This window comes from Lampetra fluviatilis, chromosome 6 (genome assembly GCF_964198595.1).
Source record: "Lampetra fluviatilis chromosome 6, kcLamFluv1.1, whole genome shotgun sequence".
Taxonomy (NCBI): Eukaryota; Metazoa; Chordata; class Hyperoartia; order Petromyzontiformes; family Petromyzontidae; genus Lampetra; species Lampetra fluviatilis.
Window position 1 is genome coordinate 5,614,076 of NC_136280.1, and position 20,295 is coordinate 5,634,370.

At 47.0% G+C, this 20,295-nt stretch overlaps 2 protein-coding genes across 8 annotated transcripts in view; both read right to left on the reverse strand.

Moving 5' to 3' along the window:
- Window positions 1-2,844, reverse strand: part of LOC144933079 (uncharacterized) — a 37,145-nt gene extending 34,301 nt beyond the window's left edge. For 6 of the 7 annotated variants that reach the window (XR_013636978.1, XM_078857587.1, XM_078857589.1 and 3 more), the window contains exon 1: window positions 2,532-2,844. The gene's annotated coding sequence lies outside the window, so the exon portion shown is untranslated. The remainder of the gene's footprint in view (window positions 1-2,531) is intronic. The other variant, XM_078857588.1, reaches the window with a different exon arrangement.
- A 7,373-nt stretch (window positions 2,845-10,217) lies between these two features.
- The window catches only part of OSBP (oxysterol binding protein), a 73,716-nt gene continuing 63,638 nt past the window's right edge, over window positions 10,218-20,295 (reverse strand). Inside the window, exons 10-14 of the mRNA XM_078857592.1 lie at window positions 19,443-19,546; window positions 18,087-18,182; window positions 17,035-17,219; window positions 15,765-15,985; window positions 10,218-15,009 (exon numbers count right to left, since the gene is read on the reverse strand). Coding sequence (XP_078713718.1) covers window positions 14,867-15,009; window positions 15,765-15,985; window positions 17,035-17,219; window positions 18,087-18,182; window positions 19,443-19,546 — 749 coding nt within the window. The 3' untranslated portion in view covers window positions 10,218-14,866. The remainder of the gene's footprint in view (window positions 15,010-15,764; window positions 15,986-17,034; window positions 17,220-18,086; window positions 18,183-19,442; window positions 19,547-20,295) is intronic.

A 20,295-nucleotide genomic window follows, 5' to 3' on the forward strand; every position in this document is an offset into this window, starting at 1 on the left:
TCAAAGAAAATAACAACAAACTACGTTTCGATCGCAACACAGGCGGTCGTCTTCAGGAAGAAAAAAATCAACAACGAATTTTTTTTATACTCTTAGAATTTGTACGCCGTATGGACCTGAAAACTCAATGTCCTTGAACAAGAATACGGGGCAAACCGTATGGGTTGACAGCTTTGGGGTTGAGCTGATGTTACGTCGTGAGGCCGGGTTTGTAGTTCAGAGCACGAACCACTGCGCCACCTTTCCACCCTAGGTTGAGTATCATCGCATCTCCAATAAGTACGGTTGGCTACGTACGGTGCGAAAGAAGTCCAACATACATGCAGACTATACACAGTGCGTACAGGTGAACTTAGTGTCTGAGAAAGTGGTCATTGCGAGTTATGGGAAGCGCTAGTGTAGTGGTTACCCCGTTGCACTATGAACCTAGATACTGGGCCATCCCCTAGGTCGACTCAGCCTCCAATGAGTACCTGGCGCGGTGTGCAAACATCGCCACTGGGGAGACAAAGGCGGCTTGGCGTGGTGCTGGCCACTAACCCACTTCGTGTGCCGTGCCGGCTTTCATAGGTGGCTCGCTAACAGCACTTGCCCCAACAGTCTATTAAGGCTGTACGGGGGATCTTTGCCTTTTATTAAGGGTGTTCCATGACCGTTTACGTTGGCAATAGAGCTCGGTTTTACGTCGTGGAATATGGGAACTTAGTGGCAGCGTTGACCACTACTCGGGCGATATATTATGACCCTTTTAACTGGACGAGTGTGCGTGTGTGTGTGTGTTTTTAACTGCTGAATATCTCGATAAGATACAAACTGCGGTCAACACAGCTAAGCTCTGCGTACATTTGTAAATGTCACAAAAGTTCAAATGTAAAACGAGCTGATGCTGCTGCTGCATTGGCAGCGGTGAGCTCAACAACATCATCTGTCGATGACGCATTGGCTTTAATAGGAAAACATAACAGGCAACGTTATATGGGAAATGGCCCTTCTCTCGGGGTTAGGATCGGCACCATGAAGAAGGCCCATTGCCCGGAACGTCACTAATTGCGTGCCTTCCTTTTTAAGGCGGTGGGTGTTATTGATCAACGCAGCGAGTGGTGTTTATGCGCATATTTAATAAGCAATTAGAACAACCAAGCGATGTCGGCTGGTGTTCAAAGTCAAAATGGTAAATGCCCCATTCCCAGTTGGCAAGTGTACAACATCCGTGCATTGGTTTCGTGCTCTTGGCGATCATCAGTAATCCGTGGTACATTGTCGCTGCCATGACTGCGGTACTGATACAAGGCGTGTGTGTGTGTGTGTAATACATTTGACCAGACGAGACGGGTTCCCAACGCAGGACTATGTTCCATTCACGATCAATAATCGACTGCTCTTTTATCCACCCCACTGTTCAATAACACGAAATCCCTCCGCGTCTCCGATTAGCACGGTTGGCTACGTACGGCGCGAAAGAAGTTCAACGTACGTGCATACTCTCCCTACTTTCGCTCGTAGGAATTGCCTCACCATACTTCACCACGCCGGTTCAGATACATTCCTGGGCAGTGCGCTCACCACTGCGCCACCGCTCCACCACGGCACACACACATATTTAGCATAGACTACATTTGCTTTAAACAAATATCTCTCGCGTGCTGTAAGACTCCTGTAGACTTTGTAACTTACACAGCAACCAACTTCATAGCTGTCAACCCCTTATTACCATGCCTTCCCTTATTACAGACCAATTCAGACTTTTATTGGTCATCCCGTGCCCTTATAAATCTCAACGTTCATCATATAAAGTCCCATCACAAGGGAGAAACACAAACAAATAGACAACAACAAAATGTTGCCCGCATTTAAACGGCTCAATTTCCCTGTAAAAGAATACGGGGTAAACCTCATGGGTTGACAGGTACACAACTTGCAAGACATACAATCTGTTGCAGGGGCTGTAGTCTTGTAAACGCATCACGACTCGAACAACACAAAACGGTTCCCGTGGTGGTCACACGAAATACAAACTTCCCTTTAAAGAGTTCACTCTCGGTCCGAGGTGTTTCTTATTTCCACCCATCGTCGTCGTAGTGCATTAAGCACGGCCTCATTATATAAAACGTAAAAAATTTCGATTTAAAGCTTTCGTGACTGCAGGGATTCATCTTCTTGGTTCTTTCGGTAAAGTCACGTAGAAGGGAAATAATAAAATAATAAAAATTAAACATAATAAAATATTATTTTAAATTTCGATTTAAAGCTTTCGTGACTGCAGGGATTCATCTTCTTGGTTCTTTCGGTAAAGTCACGTAGAAGGGAAATAATAAAATAATAAAACATAATATTTTATTATTTCCCTTCTACGTGACTTTACCGAAAGAACACAGGAAGAAGGTGCATCGGTGTTTTACGTTTCACAGAAGCGAGCGAGTTGCCTGGCCCGCCGAAGAGAGGAGAGAGAGAGATGAGAGGAGAGAGAGACACACACACGAGATTTGACAAGTGACTCAACGAAGTTTTGGTGGTGGTTCGTGAAAACTCACCGCGCACTCAGAGCTGAGTCAAGAGAGGCTGACGGGAGAGTGCCACTGGCGTCAGATCCGCCTAATCGATGATTTTTTTTTAAAACAATGGCACACGACAAAAAAACACACACACGCACAGCCACGAGCGATGAGGCTGTTGAACTCAGTTGCGGCTTCGTCCGAGTTCACCAGTTGCTCGTGGCTGTCATCGAGAACTGCTTTTCGTTGCGCTCTAGGGGGTGGTGGGTTGGGTGGGTGGCGTTGTGCGCAAAGTTCGCGAGACGCGACAACCTCAGGGGGAAAAAAAACGCCGCTTGCCACAGTTGCCCCTAGTTACTCATTCTTCCGGGCCAAACGAGAAAGCTCACACACACACACCCCGCCTCCTCCTCCCTGCACCTCGCATCATCGCCAACCCCCTCTCTCCATCACCACCATCATCATCTCCTCGTTCCACAATCATCACCATCATCATCACCGTCTCTTTCCACCATCATTATCATCACCACCATCATCATCATCTCCTCTATCCACCATCATTATCATCACCATCATCATCTCCTCTATCCACCATTATTATCATCACCATCACCACCATCACCACCATCATCATCTCCTTTCTCCATCATCACCATCACCACCATCATCATCACCGTCTCTTTCCACCATCATTATCATCACCATCATCACCGTCTCTTTCGACCATCATTATCATCATCACCACCATCATCATCTCCTCTATCCACCATCATTATTATCACCACCATCATCAACGTCTCTTTCCACCACCAGTGCTTTCATCACAATCACGTCCTTTTTACACCATCACACTTAGCACTATCACCGCCATCACCTCCTCTTTCCGCCATCGCATCACCTCTTCTCTCCACTACCACCACGAGCGTGATCATCACCTCCTCTGTCAACCATCACCGCCATCAATCACCTCCTCTTATTATCCTCCTCTTATTACCACCACCGCCACCACCATCCCCGCCTCCAAGTCACAATCCTCCAGACGAGTGACCCCCAGCAGCAAGCGGCCCGAGCACGCGGAGATGCGTGCAAGACGCAGAGAGGATGCAGAGGGGGCGAGAGGGAATGAGAGGGGGGTGAGGAGTTGGTTGCGTGGGGGAATCGGAGAAGCGTCGCTCGGGGGGGGGGGTGGACACTGGGACCCCTGTCTGGATAGGGGGGGGGGACCCCTGTCTGGATAGGGGGGGGACCCCTGTCTGGATAGGAGGGGGGACCCCTGTCTGGATAGGGGGGGGGGACCCCGCAAAAGCTTCGCGCCGACACGGCTCATTTGCCGCTAAAAGGCCGCTCCTCCTCCTCCTCCCCCCTCCAGTGACGAATGCCGCTGTGTCCACAGTCGCCTCCAGCAGTAGCAGCAGCAACAACAATAACAACGGGCGGCCAACATCGTAGCCACCGTAGCAGCAGCAGCGGCGGCGGCGGCTACGATGTGCGACAACCGCGGCGTGCCCGCTCCTGCCGTGACGCCGGGATGATTCAAACCCCCCCGGGCGAACGGGCGGGCCGGCTCAGGGTTTGCCTGCCTTGAACCAATGCTGCTGAGAACGAGAGAGAATTCCAGAATCTTGATTTGAAGCTTTCGTGAGTGCAGGAATCCGTACTTTTTGGTTCTTTCGGTAAAGTCACGTAGGTATAAAATTAAAATAAAATAAAAATATAATACATTTCGATTTAAAGCTTTCGTGACTGCAGGGATTCATCTTCTTGGTTCTTTCGGTAAAGTCACGTAGAAGGGAAATAAAAAAAACATGATAAAAAAATGTTTTATTTTTATTATTTTATTATTTCCCTTCTACGTGACTTTACCGAAAAAAACCAAGAAGAAAAATATAATACTTTTTATTTTATACCTCCGTGACTTTACCGAAAGAACCAAAGAGTATAGAATTCCAGAAACTTGTGGCCGTCGGGCAGATGGGATGTGATGTGCAAAACTAAATAATGTGTCGCTTATGTTCTACAAAATTACGGTACTGATGAATTATTTTGTTTCATTTGTGAAATTGCTTCGCGCAGAAACCGGAGCAGCGCTCTTGCCTATCCACATCTGGCAGATCACCGACGTTAATTAAAGCAAGTCTCGACTCTTCTGATGAGAGTTAATGATTTATTCATGCACGTGTGTCGATCATTAACATGCAAGCAGTTTGAAACATACTCACACGTCTATCCAGAGACTACATTTTAGCCCGGTCTGGGCCAGTGGTCGATCCGGGAAATATTCCACACCCGGTACACGACTTCCAGTAGGCGCATTAATAGCCACAACCAATCGCCACAGTTTGTGGCTACTCGGGATGGGAAAGGACACATCGAAAAATCGGTAACATTCTAAGATTTGTTTCCGATGCGTCGATATTTTGACATCGATGATGATCCATCCGATAATATCTGGAACGACGATGGTTTGGTTTCATGTTGTGTTGTTCACGACAGACGTAAAGGTGAAAAAAACGTTAATTTTGATTGAAAGCTTTCGTGACTGCAGGGATTCATATTCTTGGTTCTTTCGGTAAAGTCACGTAGAAGGGAAACAATAAAATAAAAATATATATAAAACAATAAAATATAGATTTGAAACTATAATATTAGGGTTGTTCCCTTTTTTCTGGCAACAAAACTGAACCCTTTTTACAAGGAATCATGTCTGCATCAACCACAATACTTGCAGTCAAAATGGAAACAAAAAAACCCTACTGATAATATATGCATTGTCCTTGAAACTGATTGGTCTACACCAGAGACGGCTTTCTTTCGAGCCTCGTCTCAATTGGTTGCTAGACCAGATGATGGCAGAATAAAGGGGAACACCCCTATTATTCTACTTTGGTACTGGCAAAGGAGGTCTAATGATGTCGAGGTTTGAAACTATTTGATGGGACATAACAAACTTGTCACTCTCCAAAAATCGACGACACGTGTAAATGCTGCAGAAAGGTTTAAAAGTCAAACTCTGCAAAGTCGACGTACATTTGCTGTTGGTCGAGTGTTCGTCTTGTAACAAGAGCAGCATTGTGGCTTTTGATTAACATTTTTTTTGCTTATTATTTTCCTTAATAATAATAATAAAACACATGCTTCTGAATAATTACCCAGCTCTTTCCTGTAATTAGTTGAAGAGAGAAAAACAATCATCAAACGCATCAAACATCGAAGCACATCGATGTATTGATGTGTTTTATCTCAAATCAATCGCATCCGTAGCCCTCTTCAATTGAAGAGCGCGCTGTCTCCGGCACATATTGACAAAGCTCCCCCCGTATAGCCTTTGACAGGCTGGTGGGGCAAGTGCTGTTAGCGAGCACCGATGAAAGCCGGCGAGCCAGCAACCACGCCCGGCTAGCTTTGTTCACACATCGCACCAGGTACGCATGCAAGGCCGAGTTTACCGATGGGAGTCCTAAGACCTGTTCATTTGTTTCGTCACCGATGTTGGCATTGAGCGGGAATCGAACTCGGTTCACCGGCTCCAAAGCTCAGCGCGCTCACCCAGTGCCGGATGAAGCTAATGCGGGGCCTGCAGCATTATGTTATAAAGGGGCCCTAAATAAATAAATAAAAACTGAAATATTAAAACTCACATTTTTCACTTGCATAGTAAAGTAATTGTATTTTTTATTTGCTATACAGCCAGATAATACGACAAATCGCTAACCTTAAACACCCAGTCGTTTGTAAAAGTCGAAGGCAGTATTTACTACTATAATGAGCCAAGAATGTCTGTGTGTCCCGCGCGTGACGTCACTGCACATCGACCAGCCCCCCGTCATTAATAATCATGAACGGGTGACGTCACTCCGCATGAAGGTGGAGCAGAAACGAAAATTTGTTTACGCAAATCAGCTTTAATTTTTACCTTTCTTTATGGAAAGTAAAGGGAATCAAGAACATCAAAGCCTCAACGAATATAACGAGACAAAAAGGCTGTGTGTGTGTGTGTCCCACACGTGACGTCACTCCACATGCGCCCCACCCCCCCCTCATTATAATTCATGTGTTGCCTGGATTTTTAGACTAACGCAGGTCGAGCGAGCGGCAATGAAAATTTATTGACGCAAATTTCCTTTCGATTTTGCGTCTCTTTATAGAAAGTTAATGCGTTTTGTCGCATTATTTAAATTCTTCGGCGCGTCAAACAAACGGTAAGTCACAGTCGTTGGTTCTTTGGGTAAAGTCACGAAGAAATAAAATTAAAATTAAAATAAAATAATAATTAAAATAAAATCATTATTTTCTTTCTACGTGACTTTACCGAAAGAATCAAAGGAAAATAATAGTTGTACACGAGAATAGGGTTTCCCCTTTTTTCTGGCAACAAAACGGGTGTTAAGTTGTTAAAACACCAAACTGAAACCTTTTACAAGGAATCATATCTGCATTAACCACAATACTTGTGGTCAGAATGCAAACAAAAAACATCCTCTGATAATATAATATATGCATTGACTTTGAAACCGATTGGTCCACAGTCTTTGGTTCTTTCGGTAAAGTCACGCAGAAAGAAAATAAATATTTATAATTATTAAAAAATATATATTTTAAAAAAGAAAATAATTATTTACAATTATAAATAATTGTTTTATTTCTACGCGACTTTACCGAAAGAACCAAAAAGTAATTCCTGCAGTCAAGCTAAGTTTACTTTACGCTTCCGTCCCAGGACGGGCTAACAAGCGAGTATAGTACTATAGTAATAGAGCAAGTGCAGAATCACTGAACCGGAATTGATACCTTGAAAGCGTTTACTCGCGGGGCCCTTGAAAGTGCGGGGTCCGGAGCATTTGCTACCTTTGCTACGAGGATAATCCGGCACTGGGCTCACCGCTACGGCTCAGGAGAAGTCACCAAGGGGGTGCTTCTCAAGACCCTGGCGGGCGGGCGGGCGGGGCTTGGAGACGCAAGATGCGTTAAGTCCCAATGCGGGGAAGAAACCCTCTTAAATCTAGATTTGAAGTTTTCGTGACTGCAGGTATCCATGCTCTTTTGTTCTTTCGGTAAAGTCACGTAGGTATAAAATAAATGTAATTAATACACGACGTTTCGATTGCAACACAAGCAATCATCATCAGGTGAGAAAGCCACAGCAAGATTTTTTTGTGGTTTTCCGACTTGATGATTGCTTGTGTTGCAATCGAAACGTCGTGATTTAATTTATTTTCTACCTACGTGACTTTACCGAAAGAACCGAGGAGTATGAAACCCTCTTAAGCCAAGCACATTGGAGCGATGTACTTTTAAACTCTCGATTGAAAAAGAATTTTTTTAGAACTGCTCTTGTTGTTAAGTTTGTAGTCCTTACACCCCCCCGCACCTCCGATTAATTAGCGCGGTTGGCAACGTACGGTGCGAAAGAATCTCAATGTGCAACACAGATCCCCCGTGTAGGCTTAAGGGACTGTTGGGGCAAGTGCTGTTAACGAGCATCTACGAAGGCCGGCACTGTGGCACACGAGGGGGTGGGTGGCCAGGCTGCAGGCAATCGTAGAAAATTCCACTTTAATTACCCTCCAAAGTTACACGAGATAACAAGTGCTCCTAAATCAAGCCCTCGCCGACTTCGGCATATTTTTTATCATCGCCGATTGTTATTCAACGAAGACGTCAATATTTGCACGTATAATTGCTCGGTTGCGAGAGCAGGCGTGTCCAAGGTTAGCCCAAGGACCAGCACACGGTCAACCGAACATCAGAGGCCAGACACACAAGAGTTCGATGTTGCTCAACCCAAGTTTGGCGTCTGTTTTACTCGTCACACGAATGCGTCTAACAAGAAGCAATCTTTTGCCTTCTCTCAGCCGGATCTTTTGACACCAAAGACAAAGATCCCCCCCCCGTATAGCCTCAACAGACTGTTGTGGAAAGTGCTGTTAGCGAGTACCTATTAAGGCCGGCATGTCATGCGAGAGGATTGGGTGGCCAAAACCACGCCCGGCCGCCTTTGTCTCCCTAGTGGCGATGTTTATACACCGCACCAGGTACTCATTTCAGGCTGAGTCGACCTAGGGGAGGCCCAGGACCGGTTCAGATAATAGCCACCGGTGTTGGCCGTGAACGGGCATCAAACCCGGGTCACCAGGTTCGTAGCACATCGCGCTAACCGCTACACCACCGCTCCCCCCACACACACACACGCCGTGATTTGATGCATATCATGGGGCAAAAGTGTAACCGAATCCCGGGGGCTATGTTATCGCACAATACAGTGAACATCAAGTATGGCTCTACGACAATAAGAGCGCTCGAGTACATGTAGTAACGTCAAATTCTCTCCACGCTTTAAATCACCGGATGAGCTCGGTAGCTTTTTGAATCTTCAAAACGAAACATGCATCATATGGGCCGGGTGGGAACGCTCCCAACGCTGTCGGGCAAAGGTGCGAAAACTATTCTTTACTTAGGGCTTACGAACATCTCTGGGGGTCCACGAATTAACACGCGCGCAATCCTTAAATCAATCACTTCTGTCGCTGGCAAAGAGGCCCTTGCAGTAAACAGTCGTGAGCGAGCGGGCCTAAAAATTAGGAACATTATTATTGGCAAAGTCGAAAATATTCCCGTCCACTACCCGCTTGCTGTAACGGATATCGTGTGTGCAGGGAGTCTCAGCAGTGCCAGATTCAAGGGTGGCACAGTCGGGTTTTTTACAATCGGGATTGTCTTTTTATATTAAACCCGATCATCTGAGATTGGGAGAAATCCGGTTAAATTGGTTCTAATTGCAGAACCGCACTTCGCCAACTTCTCAACGATGGGCTTCGTCCATTCCAAGCTAAGGAACTCACTGGCGCCCACGATTGTGGAGAAGCTCGTGTTCATCAAGACCAACCTGCCCGCCGCATTCTACGACTACCCCGTGCCCGACGGCCCCCCGAGTACGATAGCAGCACCGACGAGGAAGCAGCCTAAGCCTATCAGAGTTTCGCATTCATTAAACCAGGTTTTAATTCCCCGAAATCAGGTTTAATTGTTTTTTTAAACCTGATGCCTGCCGCTGGAAAAATCGGGGTTTTTTCCACCCATGGCCAGATTAAGCTAGTGCAGGGCCTGTAGCATATGTTATAAAGGGGCCCTAAATAAATAAATCACAAATATTAAAACACACATGTTTAACTTGCATAGTAAAGTAATTGTATTTTTAATTAGCTATACAGCCGGATAATACGACGAATCGATAACCTTAAACACCCAGTCGCTCATAATAAAAGTTGAAGGCGGTATAGTACTATAGTAATAGAGCAAGTGCAGAATCACTGAACCGGAATTGACAGCTTGAAAGCATTTAGCGAGGGCCCTTGAAAGTGCGGGGCCCGTAGCTGCTACATATATTGCTACTTTTGCTACTAGGATCATCCGGCACTGCGTCTCAAGATTGTGGCCCCCTCATAGCGGCAGCCGTCTTGGTCTTCAGTCATCCTCGATCCTAGGGGTTGGCCGCACCATGGGGGGCGATCTTTCACCACCGATTTCCGTCGTCTGCTATCCTCATCGTCTGTTCTAGCGCGAGCCTGCCTCGTCCGTGCTCTGATGTTATCCATCCGTGTCATGGTCGGTCTTCGTCGCGTGTGCCACGTGAAATGGCGATCCGCAGGCCACGAGGTTTCAAACGCCTGCTGCTGCTGCAGAGTGCGTCTCAACAAATCACGACGCAGCACGCGGGAGACGAGTCTCTTGCGGTGTTGTTCCTTGCGAATTTATTTCACGAGCGCCGCCTTTTTGTTCGGCTCTCCCGAGAGACCCTACGCGTGTCCAACGAAATCTTATCCAAAAATAATAATTATAATAATCGGCACACGATTCCATTCCGCCCCCACCTGTTTTGCTACGGCGCGCACGCACGCGCGCACACACGCACGCCTTGTTGTGGTGTCCCGCGTCTGATAAACACAACCTTATTTCCCACCGAAGCAACAACAACAAAAATCACACCCGCGTGCGCCGAATAATCGCCATGATAACCACAATCGCAAACACCCGCGCACATCGCTATTGCATTGTACCCCACGGTTCATCCGAATCACGGGAAGTTTCGTTAAATTGTAAAATTGCCATCGACGCGAAGACGACAATTGCGTCCTGGCTGCCTCATCGTCACAGTGAGCTGTTGCGTAGAGTCAATCGCCATCGTCTTGGAATTTTTCGTGAACGTTTTGCTCCTCTTGTTCCGAGATGTATTATAATAGTTACACTGAAGGGTTGCATTGGGAAACACCTTTTGCGGGTGACTATGGTAATGGAGAAGCCAACGATGAGCCTACGTCGTTATGATAAACACAGTATTTACCAAATGAGTGAGGTTATGAGCAGGAACCGGTAAACTATATTAAATGGTACATTGCATAGGGGGGAGGGGGGTAGGTGGGGAGGTGGATGATGCGTGTCAAACAACCAGGAACATAAAACAACGAGAAAACCTCTTCCCTCTCGGTGACAGTATAAAATATCGTTATTATTTTGAATCAACCTAGTTATTCACGCACAAGTTCACTGAAGCAGCAACGGAAACTTGATTCATCTATTCCCCTTGGATACACGCCATGAACAAAAACCACGTGCTCTGCTTCAACATTAATCATTTGCATACAGCCAGTTTTCCCCTAGATATCGGAAAAGCCCTTCACGTCGTATTGACCAAACCCTTTGCACAGGTATTAGTGTATAGTGCACAGCACTCGAAGACTCAATTACTGACACACCATCTCGCGCGCAGAAAAGTCAATGCACACACCGCAATGTCTTGTATAGCACAGCGCTAACTGGTGTATTTTTGGCAGGTGTTGACCAAGGGAGGGCATTTTAAAGAATGTATTTAACTCCCGAAGAATGTCCTCCGGAGGGTCATTCTGAAACGGCGATCTCTTTGGAGCTGACAGGATAAGACCGAACAACTTTTGAGAACAACAATCGGTCTGGAAAGTCAAGTGGATGACGGACCAAAACACAATGTTCATTCATATCAATTTTGTATCAGACACACGGAATGGAGTTCACTTACAATTGGATTTCATATTTCATCCAATGGGTCACCACGCCTACTGGGGGGGTTCCGAATAGAAACTTGCGTCGTTTTTTTTTTTTTAAACGCTGACCAAACACAACGGTACGAAATTTTGGGCGGATCAGTCACCGCGCACGCTGGTCGGGTCATGAATATCTTCGATAGCGCCACGACCCGTCGTTGTTTAAGCGACCGTTGTGCATTCACAACGCTCTCCGTGGATATTTAAGCTTGATTTTCTTTTTTTTACGTCTCAATTCACAGCCATTTCTCCTATGCATTTGTCCTGCGGTTGTGCAATTTTAGTAAAAAAACACATTTAAAAAGAAATAAAACACAAGCAAACATCGGAGTACGCACATTTCGCCAAACCCCCAAAACGCAGAGGCAAGTGCAGCGAGCCGGGGCCGTGCAAGAGCCACACCCAGAAAGAGTCGCATCAACGGGATTAGAATTCGTGGCCAAGGTTTCGGGTGGAACAAGCAGCCGCTTGTTGTAAAGGTTCACAATAAGGCATAATAATCATATATTCTGTTGCCATAGAGCCTACACCACCACCTGCACGTCCACTGACAAGAGGGGAACGTTGTTAATCTTCAAATGACGAAGACTCGTCACCAACGAACATTAGAAGTCTCGTGGTGGGGGTGCAGAGCGTGCCCGTCGAGTGATGTACGCACGATTGACGCGAATCATTCCACAACAAAACCGATTTGTAAACGGCCACCGCGGTTGCACTTTTTTTTAACGTTATCCCGTTGATAAAACGTAGTCGTGTATTACCTAAAGTTTTCTATTAAGGCTTGAATCGTGGGCAAGTCCTCCTGACACACAGCATAGCTATTAACTTGTTCTGTGTATTAGAAATAATAAGAAACATATATGCAAGTCATAGTTTCTATGGGTTATTGGAAATAACTTATATCCTAGACTAGTGGACACCGAAATGGTTCATCATTAACGTTCCTTTATCGAATATGGTGAATATGCATATGGGTGGCATGTGGCACCACAAGATATCCTTTCTTGGTTTAGGATAAAGTGGCAACACGCTCATGAATGGGAATTTTAAACATCAGGCCACCAGTAGGCAATTGATGTCACAACAACAGCCAAGGCCGATCATCCAAATGCCTCGATGTTTAAACGACCGATTGGATTAAAACCTACCAATTAACGATCACATGACCAATTTACTCATAATGCGCCTGGTCGTCAGGTCCCTGAAGCTATGCGGAGATGAGCCTGGATGGTGGTGATGGATCATGGGCGACCACTCTGAACGGAGAGGCGCGCAAGGCTACAACAGACTGCTGGGCGGCACGGTGGGCATCAAATCCGTTGTTGTACTTCACTCCCCTGTTCCTACACCTGTGCTCCCGGACCTTCACAAGCCCTCTCTGACCTAGCGAGGTATGTTAAAAAATAACCCCCAACGACCAGCACGTCGTGGGGACGCCTTGATCCAGCAGTGGAATAACAAAGGGCGCCGCTGTACCACGTACACTGTGTGAATGAACAAGTACCATAATGAAAGGTGACCTGTAACTGAACTAAGGGTACACAATGGTTACGCCTGCCAAATGTGAATGCAGGTGAAGATCCCAACACGTGACACCTCCGCAATGAACAACAACAACCCCCATTGGGTCGGGATCATTTATGCCGATACACCCTCACGTTGTGTCCAGTCACCGGAAGCGGTGGTTCCATCTGCTGCTGGCAGCCACCAAAGGGAAGGGGCATTTGCTTCCCCCAATCGAACGAGGCATCACCAGCTCCCCGGTTGCGAACTTTGCCAAGTGCACCGCGCGCACGTGGCGGTGTGGGCAAGAACACCCAGGGCCCCGATTCTCACGTCCGGCGATTCACTCGGGGGAGCTTTTGCAGTTTCACCTTTCAACCGCGGACGAAACAAGTCGCCGGCGTATGTCCGTGTAAGCGCTGTTCGTGAACAGCGTTTGGCAAAAAAAACACCCCCCCCCCTCACCCCAGATTTAAGAGAAAGGGATAGGAAAAGATGTAGTAAAAATCGAATGAGAAATTAAAACAAATCAAAGCACCTTTTATAGTGAGCAGGTCATTTTTGCCGGCACCTGCTGGCTTACGATTTACGGCTTCAAGTGCAGTGCCGTGGGCGTGATTTTACTCCCGGATCATGCTGACCATCGCGCTCCTCAATATCTTGTGCTCCCGTAGGCTCTCTTGAGACACCCTTAAGATGTCCAGCTATGTACGCTTGGGGTGGTGATTTTATTATTTTTGTACCAGTACAAGGACGGTGACGGTGATGATTGAGGGCCGGGCGAATTGTGGGGGAGGTAGCTGCAGCTGCTTGGCGGCAGGGAGTGTCAGGATGACAAAGCCTCCGTACACACTGGGGGCTTCACAGAGCAAAGCGCCTCCCCCGATGCCCATCCGCTTGCAAGCTATTGTACACAAGTCAACACCACTCCGGAAGTTTACAATGTCCCCCTGCGATTTACACCATTCTCATTCATCCTTTTTGTAAAATAGTAATTTAAAAAAAATTGTCCCCAGGTACAGAAACACTTCCTTTGCCACGTGTGTGTGTGTGTGCGCTAATTCTATTTGTCAACTTACGGTGCATTACGGTTAATGCTAATTAAACATGGAATTACACGGCTATATTACAGGGCAACCATCTTTGGTTGCTGCATCTCATCCCTCAGTAAACTCGTGAGAGAATCCTTGATGCTTCAAAATTACAAGATGTTGCTCGAATTTCTCTCACGCTACGCATTTTTTCTTTCATGATTGTGATAAAACAGTCTCTATATTTGATTAATTCTATTGTTTTCTTCCGCGCACAAATTACATGGATATTTAAAGGGTATATATATTTATATTGTATAATTTGTTATTCTCCAAAGTGGATTTTAGTTTTCCTGAACATTGCCAAAACAGATTTCTTTAAGATGTAGAGCATTTAAATTAAGTGTTTTTTTTTGTTGCTGTTAAAGCTTTCAATGCAAACACATTTGATTTTTTTTTTAAATGAATGCGATACACTTTTGCCAACATTAAAGAAACAAAAGAAAAGAAATCAAGGAAAAAAAAGCAAACGGAAGATCCGGAGAAGCGTGTTTTGACGCACACTGTGGCCAGCACGACAACACGTGCTTTGCGCGAGTGTAAAATACCGCACGGCCCACATCGTCACGCGAACTGGATAACGACCGATGGCGTCTGTTCCCTGTTGCAGGGCGTTAAGTGTTGCGTGCCGCGGACGTTGCCCTTGTGTTGCCACTGCCGCCCTCTGCACCCCACAGTCCCGAGCGAGGGGGGGGAGGGGGAGGTCTCAGAAAATGTCCTGGTTAATCTTCCACTCCTGCTTCTCCTTGGTCTCCCAGTAGCCTCCGCGGTAAATGCAGCTCACTTCCCGCGTAAAGGGGTCCTCCTTGCGCTCAAACCACATGGGCCGGTAGGACTCGTGCTTGCGGCCTGCTTCCCGTTGGGCGTAGAACAAGGAAAGGGGGGGGGGGGGGGACAGCAGATGCACAACGCACGCGAGATATTTTAACGACCGCTGCTCACAGCGCTAGCTACATTTATTATAACACGGCGGTAACACAGCAGTAACACAGGGGTAACACAGGGGTAACACAGCAGTAAGACAGAGATAACACAGTGGTAATGCAGGGGTAACACAGCAGTAACGCAGCGGCAATACAGCGGCAAGACACCACTAACACAGCATTATGTCAGCAGCAACAAAGCGAAAACACAGCAGCAACAGAGTGGTAATACAGCAGTGAAAACAGCAGCATCACAGCGGTAACACAGTGATAACACAGCAGAAACACAGCAGTACACTCAGCAGTAACACAGTGGTAAGAGCGGCAACACAGCAGTAAACACAGCGGTAAAACACAGCAGTAAACACAGCAGCAACACAGCAGTAAACACAGCGGTAAAACACAGCGGCAACACAGCAGTAAACACAGCAGCAACACAGCAGTAAACACAGCGGCAACACAGCGGCAACACAGCGGTAAAACACAGCGGCAACACAGCTGTAAAACACAGCTGTAAAACACAGCTGTAAAACACAGCGGCAACACAGCGGCAACACAGCAGTACACACAGCAGTACACACAGCAAAAACACAGCAGCAACATAGCGGCAACACAGCAGTACACACAGTGGTAAAACACAGCGGCAACACGTAGCGGCAACACAGCAGCAACAACACGTACCCTCCTCGGCGGCGCTGGCGAGCTCGGCCTCGCGCCGGCGCCGCACCAGACGCTGCTTCTCCTCCAGACGCTGCTTCTCGGCGTTGGCCTCGTCCCACTTGCCGTTCTCCATTAGCCGCTGGTCGGGGCGCAGGCGGCTGTCCGTGGGCGCCACTCCCTCCTCCGTCTCGTTGAGCGTGAGCGCAAGGTCCGTGAAGTAGTACATGTTATCGGAGTTCTCCCTGCGCAAAGCCATCGGCACAGGGCGCGAGACGAAGCGTGTCACCGTCGGTTTGCCGACAGCGGCGATAATTATTCATCCGGTTATCCCGCACAGCTATTACTTAAAACTATACTCTTTGGTTTTTTCGGTAAAGTCACGTAGGTGGAAAAATAAAAGAAATAATAATATATCACGACGTTTCCATCGCAACACAAGCGGTCCGTCCGCAGGCGGAAAAAAATTATCCAGCTGGATTTTTTTTTATTTTACCGAAAGAACCAAAGAGTATGAATTCCTGCAGTCACGAAAGCTTCAAATCAAGATTAAATACTTAAAACTGCATTTTTTATTTTGCCAGGCAAGGCGCACTGAAGCTACGCAACTCTTTTTCAGAAGTCCTCAACAGTGGTTTATCATCGCAGGGAAATGTATGGCAGCCAAAATACTCTGAACACACGTAGAGAAAAAACATCCACGCTCACTCGGCACAAGCTCCGTGAATTGGTACGTGTCTTCCGTGTGCTCCCTGCCGAGAGCCATCAGCGACAACGGTGCCATGAAATGTTTCACCGTTGGTTTGCACGTATTGATTGTTAACACCGACGCCATCCGGGAATGCCCTTGCTAAGCCTCAGGGCTCTTGTTCAGGAGGGTCCTGTGAATTTGGATGTTTGGTCAATTTGATTTGACGGAGTGTTTTATGAACGGGAGGATACGGGAGCACCGTAAGAAAACAAAGACAAAGATCCCCCCGCATAGCCTTAACAGACTGTTGGGGCAAGTGTGTGTGTGTGTAAGAAATACCGACACACACACACGCACGAGGGGATTGTTTTTTTTAAAAGGGTCCACACGGACCGCTTTATAAACCCACATGCTCCACCGCCACCTCCAGGGCACCTTGCAGTCCCCGGCAGGCTTGTCAGTTGCGCAAATCTGAGCGATCAGTCAACGCTCGCCTCCCAACAGCTGGATTGCAAGCGCGAGCCACCGCTAGCGCGGAAAAGCCAGTTAAGCACGAGCCCCGGCCAACGGTGCAAAAGCAGGCGGACAGGTACGCGGACGTACGGCAGTGGGTATCTCTTCCAAAGGTGCTTGGCGGGCTGTGTCTGGTAGACAGTCTTCTGCCGCCCCTCACTGCCACTGCTTCCTTTGCTGCTCTGCACAATTTTGGCGTACTCCATCTTCTCGTCCCACGTCCCCGACAAGATGTAGTGCGCATTTCCCTCCGCGTCCATTACCACGCCGGATACCTGCACGGCACAGGAGAGAGGGGGGGGGAGGGGAACGGTACGGGGCAGTGTGGAGGCGACGTGTGGGGCAGCTGGGGGCGTAGAATTATAATCCTCCTCTCTCGACACCCGTCTCGGGTAACCCGCTCCATTGGGCTCACGCTCGGCAGCGAGCGCGGGGGGTGCTGTGTTCTGCGCCCAGGCGATGAACACTCTGGCATGTTCCTGCCGAATTATTTAGCGTGTTGGCAAGTGACCGTATAAAAAAAGAACACGCGACACTCCGATGGGACGCGCGCACTGAAACGGGGAGGTTGCTGTCGCAGCTCCCTCCCGCTCAGGGTGCAAGGTCCGGGTCGTGCGTCGCAATGCGGCTGGTGCGGTTCGCCCCCGCTCCGTTTCGGCCTCGGAGTCGACACGATCTTGGGATGCTGCCGAATCTTTGCTCGCCAAAACCGCGGCACTTAAAGCGAGTCGGTGAATTTCAGGGAAGCCTGAAATAATACTTGGCGCCCAATGTAACCAAATACCACCGCAAGGGGGCGCTGCAGCACAGACTTGGAAATTCAGCTCTGGGCAGGTCACTGCCACCCACTAACAGACTAGTTGATGAGGGAATTGCACCAAGCGGAAAGAACAGGTCTGTAAGGATATTTGACTCCCTTATAATATTAGGGGTCGCATTAAGAGAACGGTTGCAAAGAGATATCAGATTTGGATGATCGGTTCTATTACCCGCTGAGATCTTGCTTCAATTCATCGCTTCCACTTAGGAGTGCAATGTCCCAAAATGTTTTCTCAATTACCTTAACGAGCACTCATGTGAAACGTTGTTTCATCGGGGGAGGCGGGGGGGGGGTGGTGAACCTAACCCTCTGGTCATCTCACCTTGCGGGGAATGTCACGTGAGAAGTAGCTGTAAGCGATGAACTTGAGCTGGCATTTGTCTCCTGTGTGGTGATTAACGATGTCAATATCTCCCGACTGCAAACAGCACATGGCAGACGGTGCACACGTTCCGTCCAGAGGAGCAAACCAAAATGCGAATCTTCACAAAACGTTGATGGACATGGCTTCATCAAAAACAAGCAAAATGCAGTAGATCCCCAAGGGCCAACACTGTGTTGATGTCCAGCTGCTTTACTTTTTTCTTTCTCCAGCCTGAAGTCACGAAATTAAATTGACGATTCGATGCCAGAGGTCGCAACCGGGTACCCGATACCCGTACCCTACCCGATACCCGGCTACCCTGCCGGGTACGGGTACCCGTTTGCGACCCTGGTGCGGCCGGGTACGGGTACGGGTAAGGAATCAAAACCCGTTTGCGACCTCTGTTCGATGCTCAATTTAAACAAATATTAAGCCCTCCGATGTGTTGTCGGGTGACACCGCTCGTCGTCCTGCACAATGTCCGTCGTTTCTCTCTCGGAGTCGGCAGACTCCAGCAACTGAATTCGGTTCTTCAAGAAGTTCCAGAAAATCCATGAGAGATCGATACGGCACAACTGGGAATATCTAAGTGAGGATATGAAGCCGTTATGCTATGGAGACTGACTACTACTCGTGTCAATTATCGAAAGGCAATGTACTGCAAAGCAGTGACGAATATTGTCTATCCCAAGGGGTTTGAGGTCGGTATGCCAATACCAAGGCAAAACTAAAAAGGGGAAAAATATATATAAATATTAAGGGCTCATGTGATAATATATTGTGAATGTAAAACTAAAAATGTAAGCGCTTTTACAAAACCATAAAATGTTAAGGTCACCGACTTAAATTGTAAAAAAAAAAGAGTGTGATTTTTCCATTGGAGGTATTTAATGAGATTCATGAAGTGTGCGTCAATAGCAAGGGAGAGTGTGCTTCTGTATCGCTCAGCCTCGTTTTCCTAGTCCGTGACGTAAGAAGAGTGACTTTTGAAAGAAAATTATGTAAATGTCTTGAGTTGTTTCACCATATTTCATTCTATCTTTCAGACCACCCCAAGTGAATGTGAGCAGCCCTCGTCAATCGTAAAGGGAAATTCCATCGTGTCGTCCAATATGTATTTCTATAAAAAAGAATAAACTACATAAGTGTTCAGTGTTATTATTGACCAAGCAATCAACACTGTCCCCTTCCTACAACCGAAAGCACACTCTTCAGTAAAGGCAAACAAAACCGATCCAACCACTCTCTCTCTCGCTTGTCAACACTGTTAGCTAAGCGAGTGTGACGAGACTCGTAGGACAGCCAAAGGGTCACCTGGTCGATCCAGAGCCGTCCCACAATGATGTTGTGAACGGTGGTCGTGACCTTCTTCCACGTGTAGTGGTTCCCCGATGAGGGGAACTCGCAGTGGATGGTTCCTACGTCACGTGCAGTGGGAGCAATCAAAAGAACGCACGAGTGAATACAGCAGCGGCGCTATTCTCTTTAACGTTTGCACGAACGGGCGTGATAGTTTCAAATCGGGTTTAATCGGTGCTTTTGACTTTTCAACCACAACACTCAAACTCAACGCACTCATCGATAACATTGCCCTAAAAAAATAACAAATCTCGGTAACGGGTGACACTTTGGCCAATGGCCATTCTTAACAACAGAGAAATGGTCTCTAATCGTAAATATAAGATTTATCTGCTATCAATCTGCTATGAGAGACGACCTATCCACTGTGAATCAGGGTCATGAGGCCAAAAACATGTTCCAGGTGTTCACCAACAAACGCTCCATGCTTCTCAGTTTTTTTTGGCACACACTTAAAACATTAATTGATACTGTTTCGGAGCTCTAAGGCAGAATGTGACAATTCATAAGTGTTATTCGGTAAGCATTTACCATAGCAATGAAGATATTTGCAGGCATTCACAATTTGTTACAACAATCAATGCCATGAAACCAAAGGTATTATTCAACCCACGATCAGTGCACGTTTGCACTCATAATTTGGGTTTAGGGTTTTGGTTAACCAAAATTAGGCTTAAGGTCATACAGGAAAAATCTTTAACGGATCACTGCATGAACTAACCCAAATAAATGCATCTTAACTTCAGTCAATGCATGGAAACTGTTGGTCGTGCCAAGGTACTCTTAAGATGTTTAACTATGCCAGTTC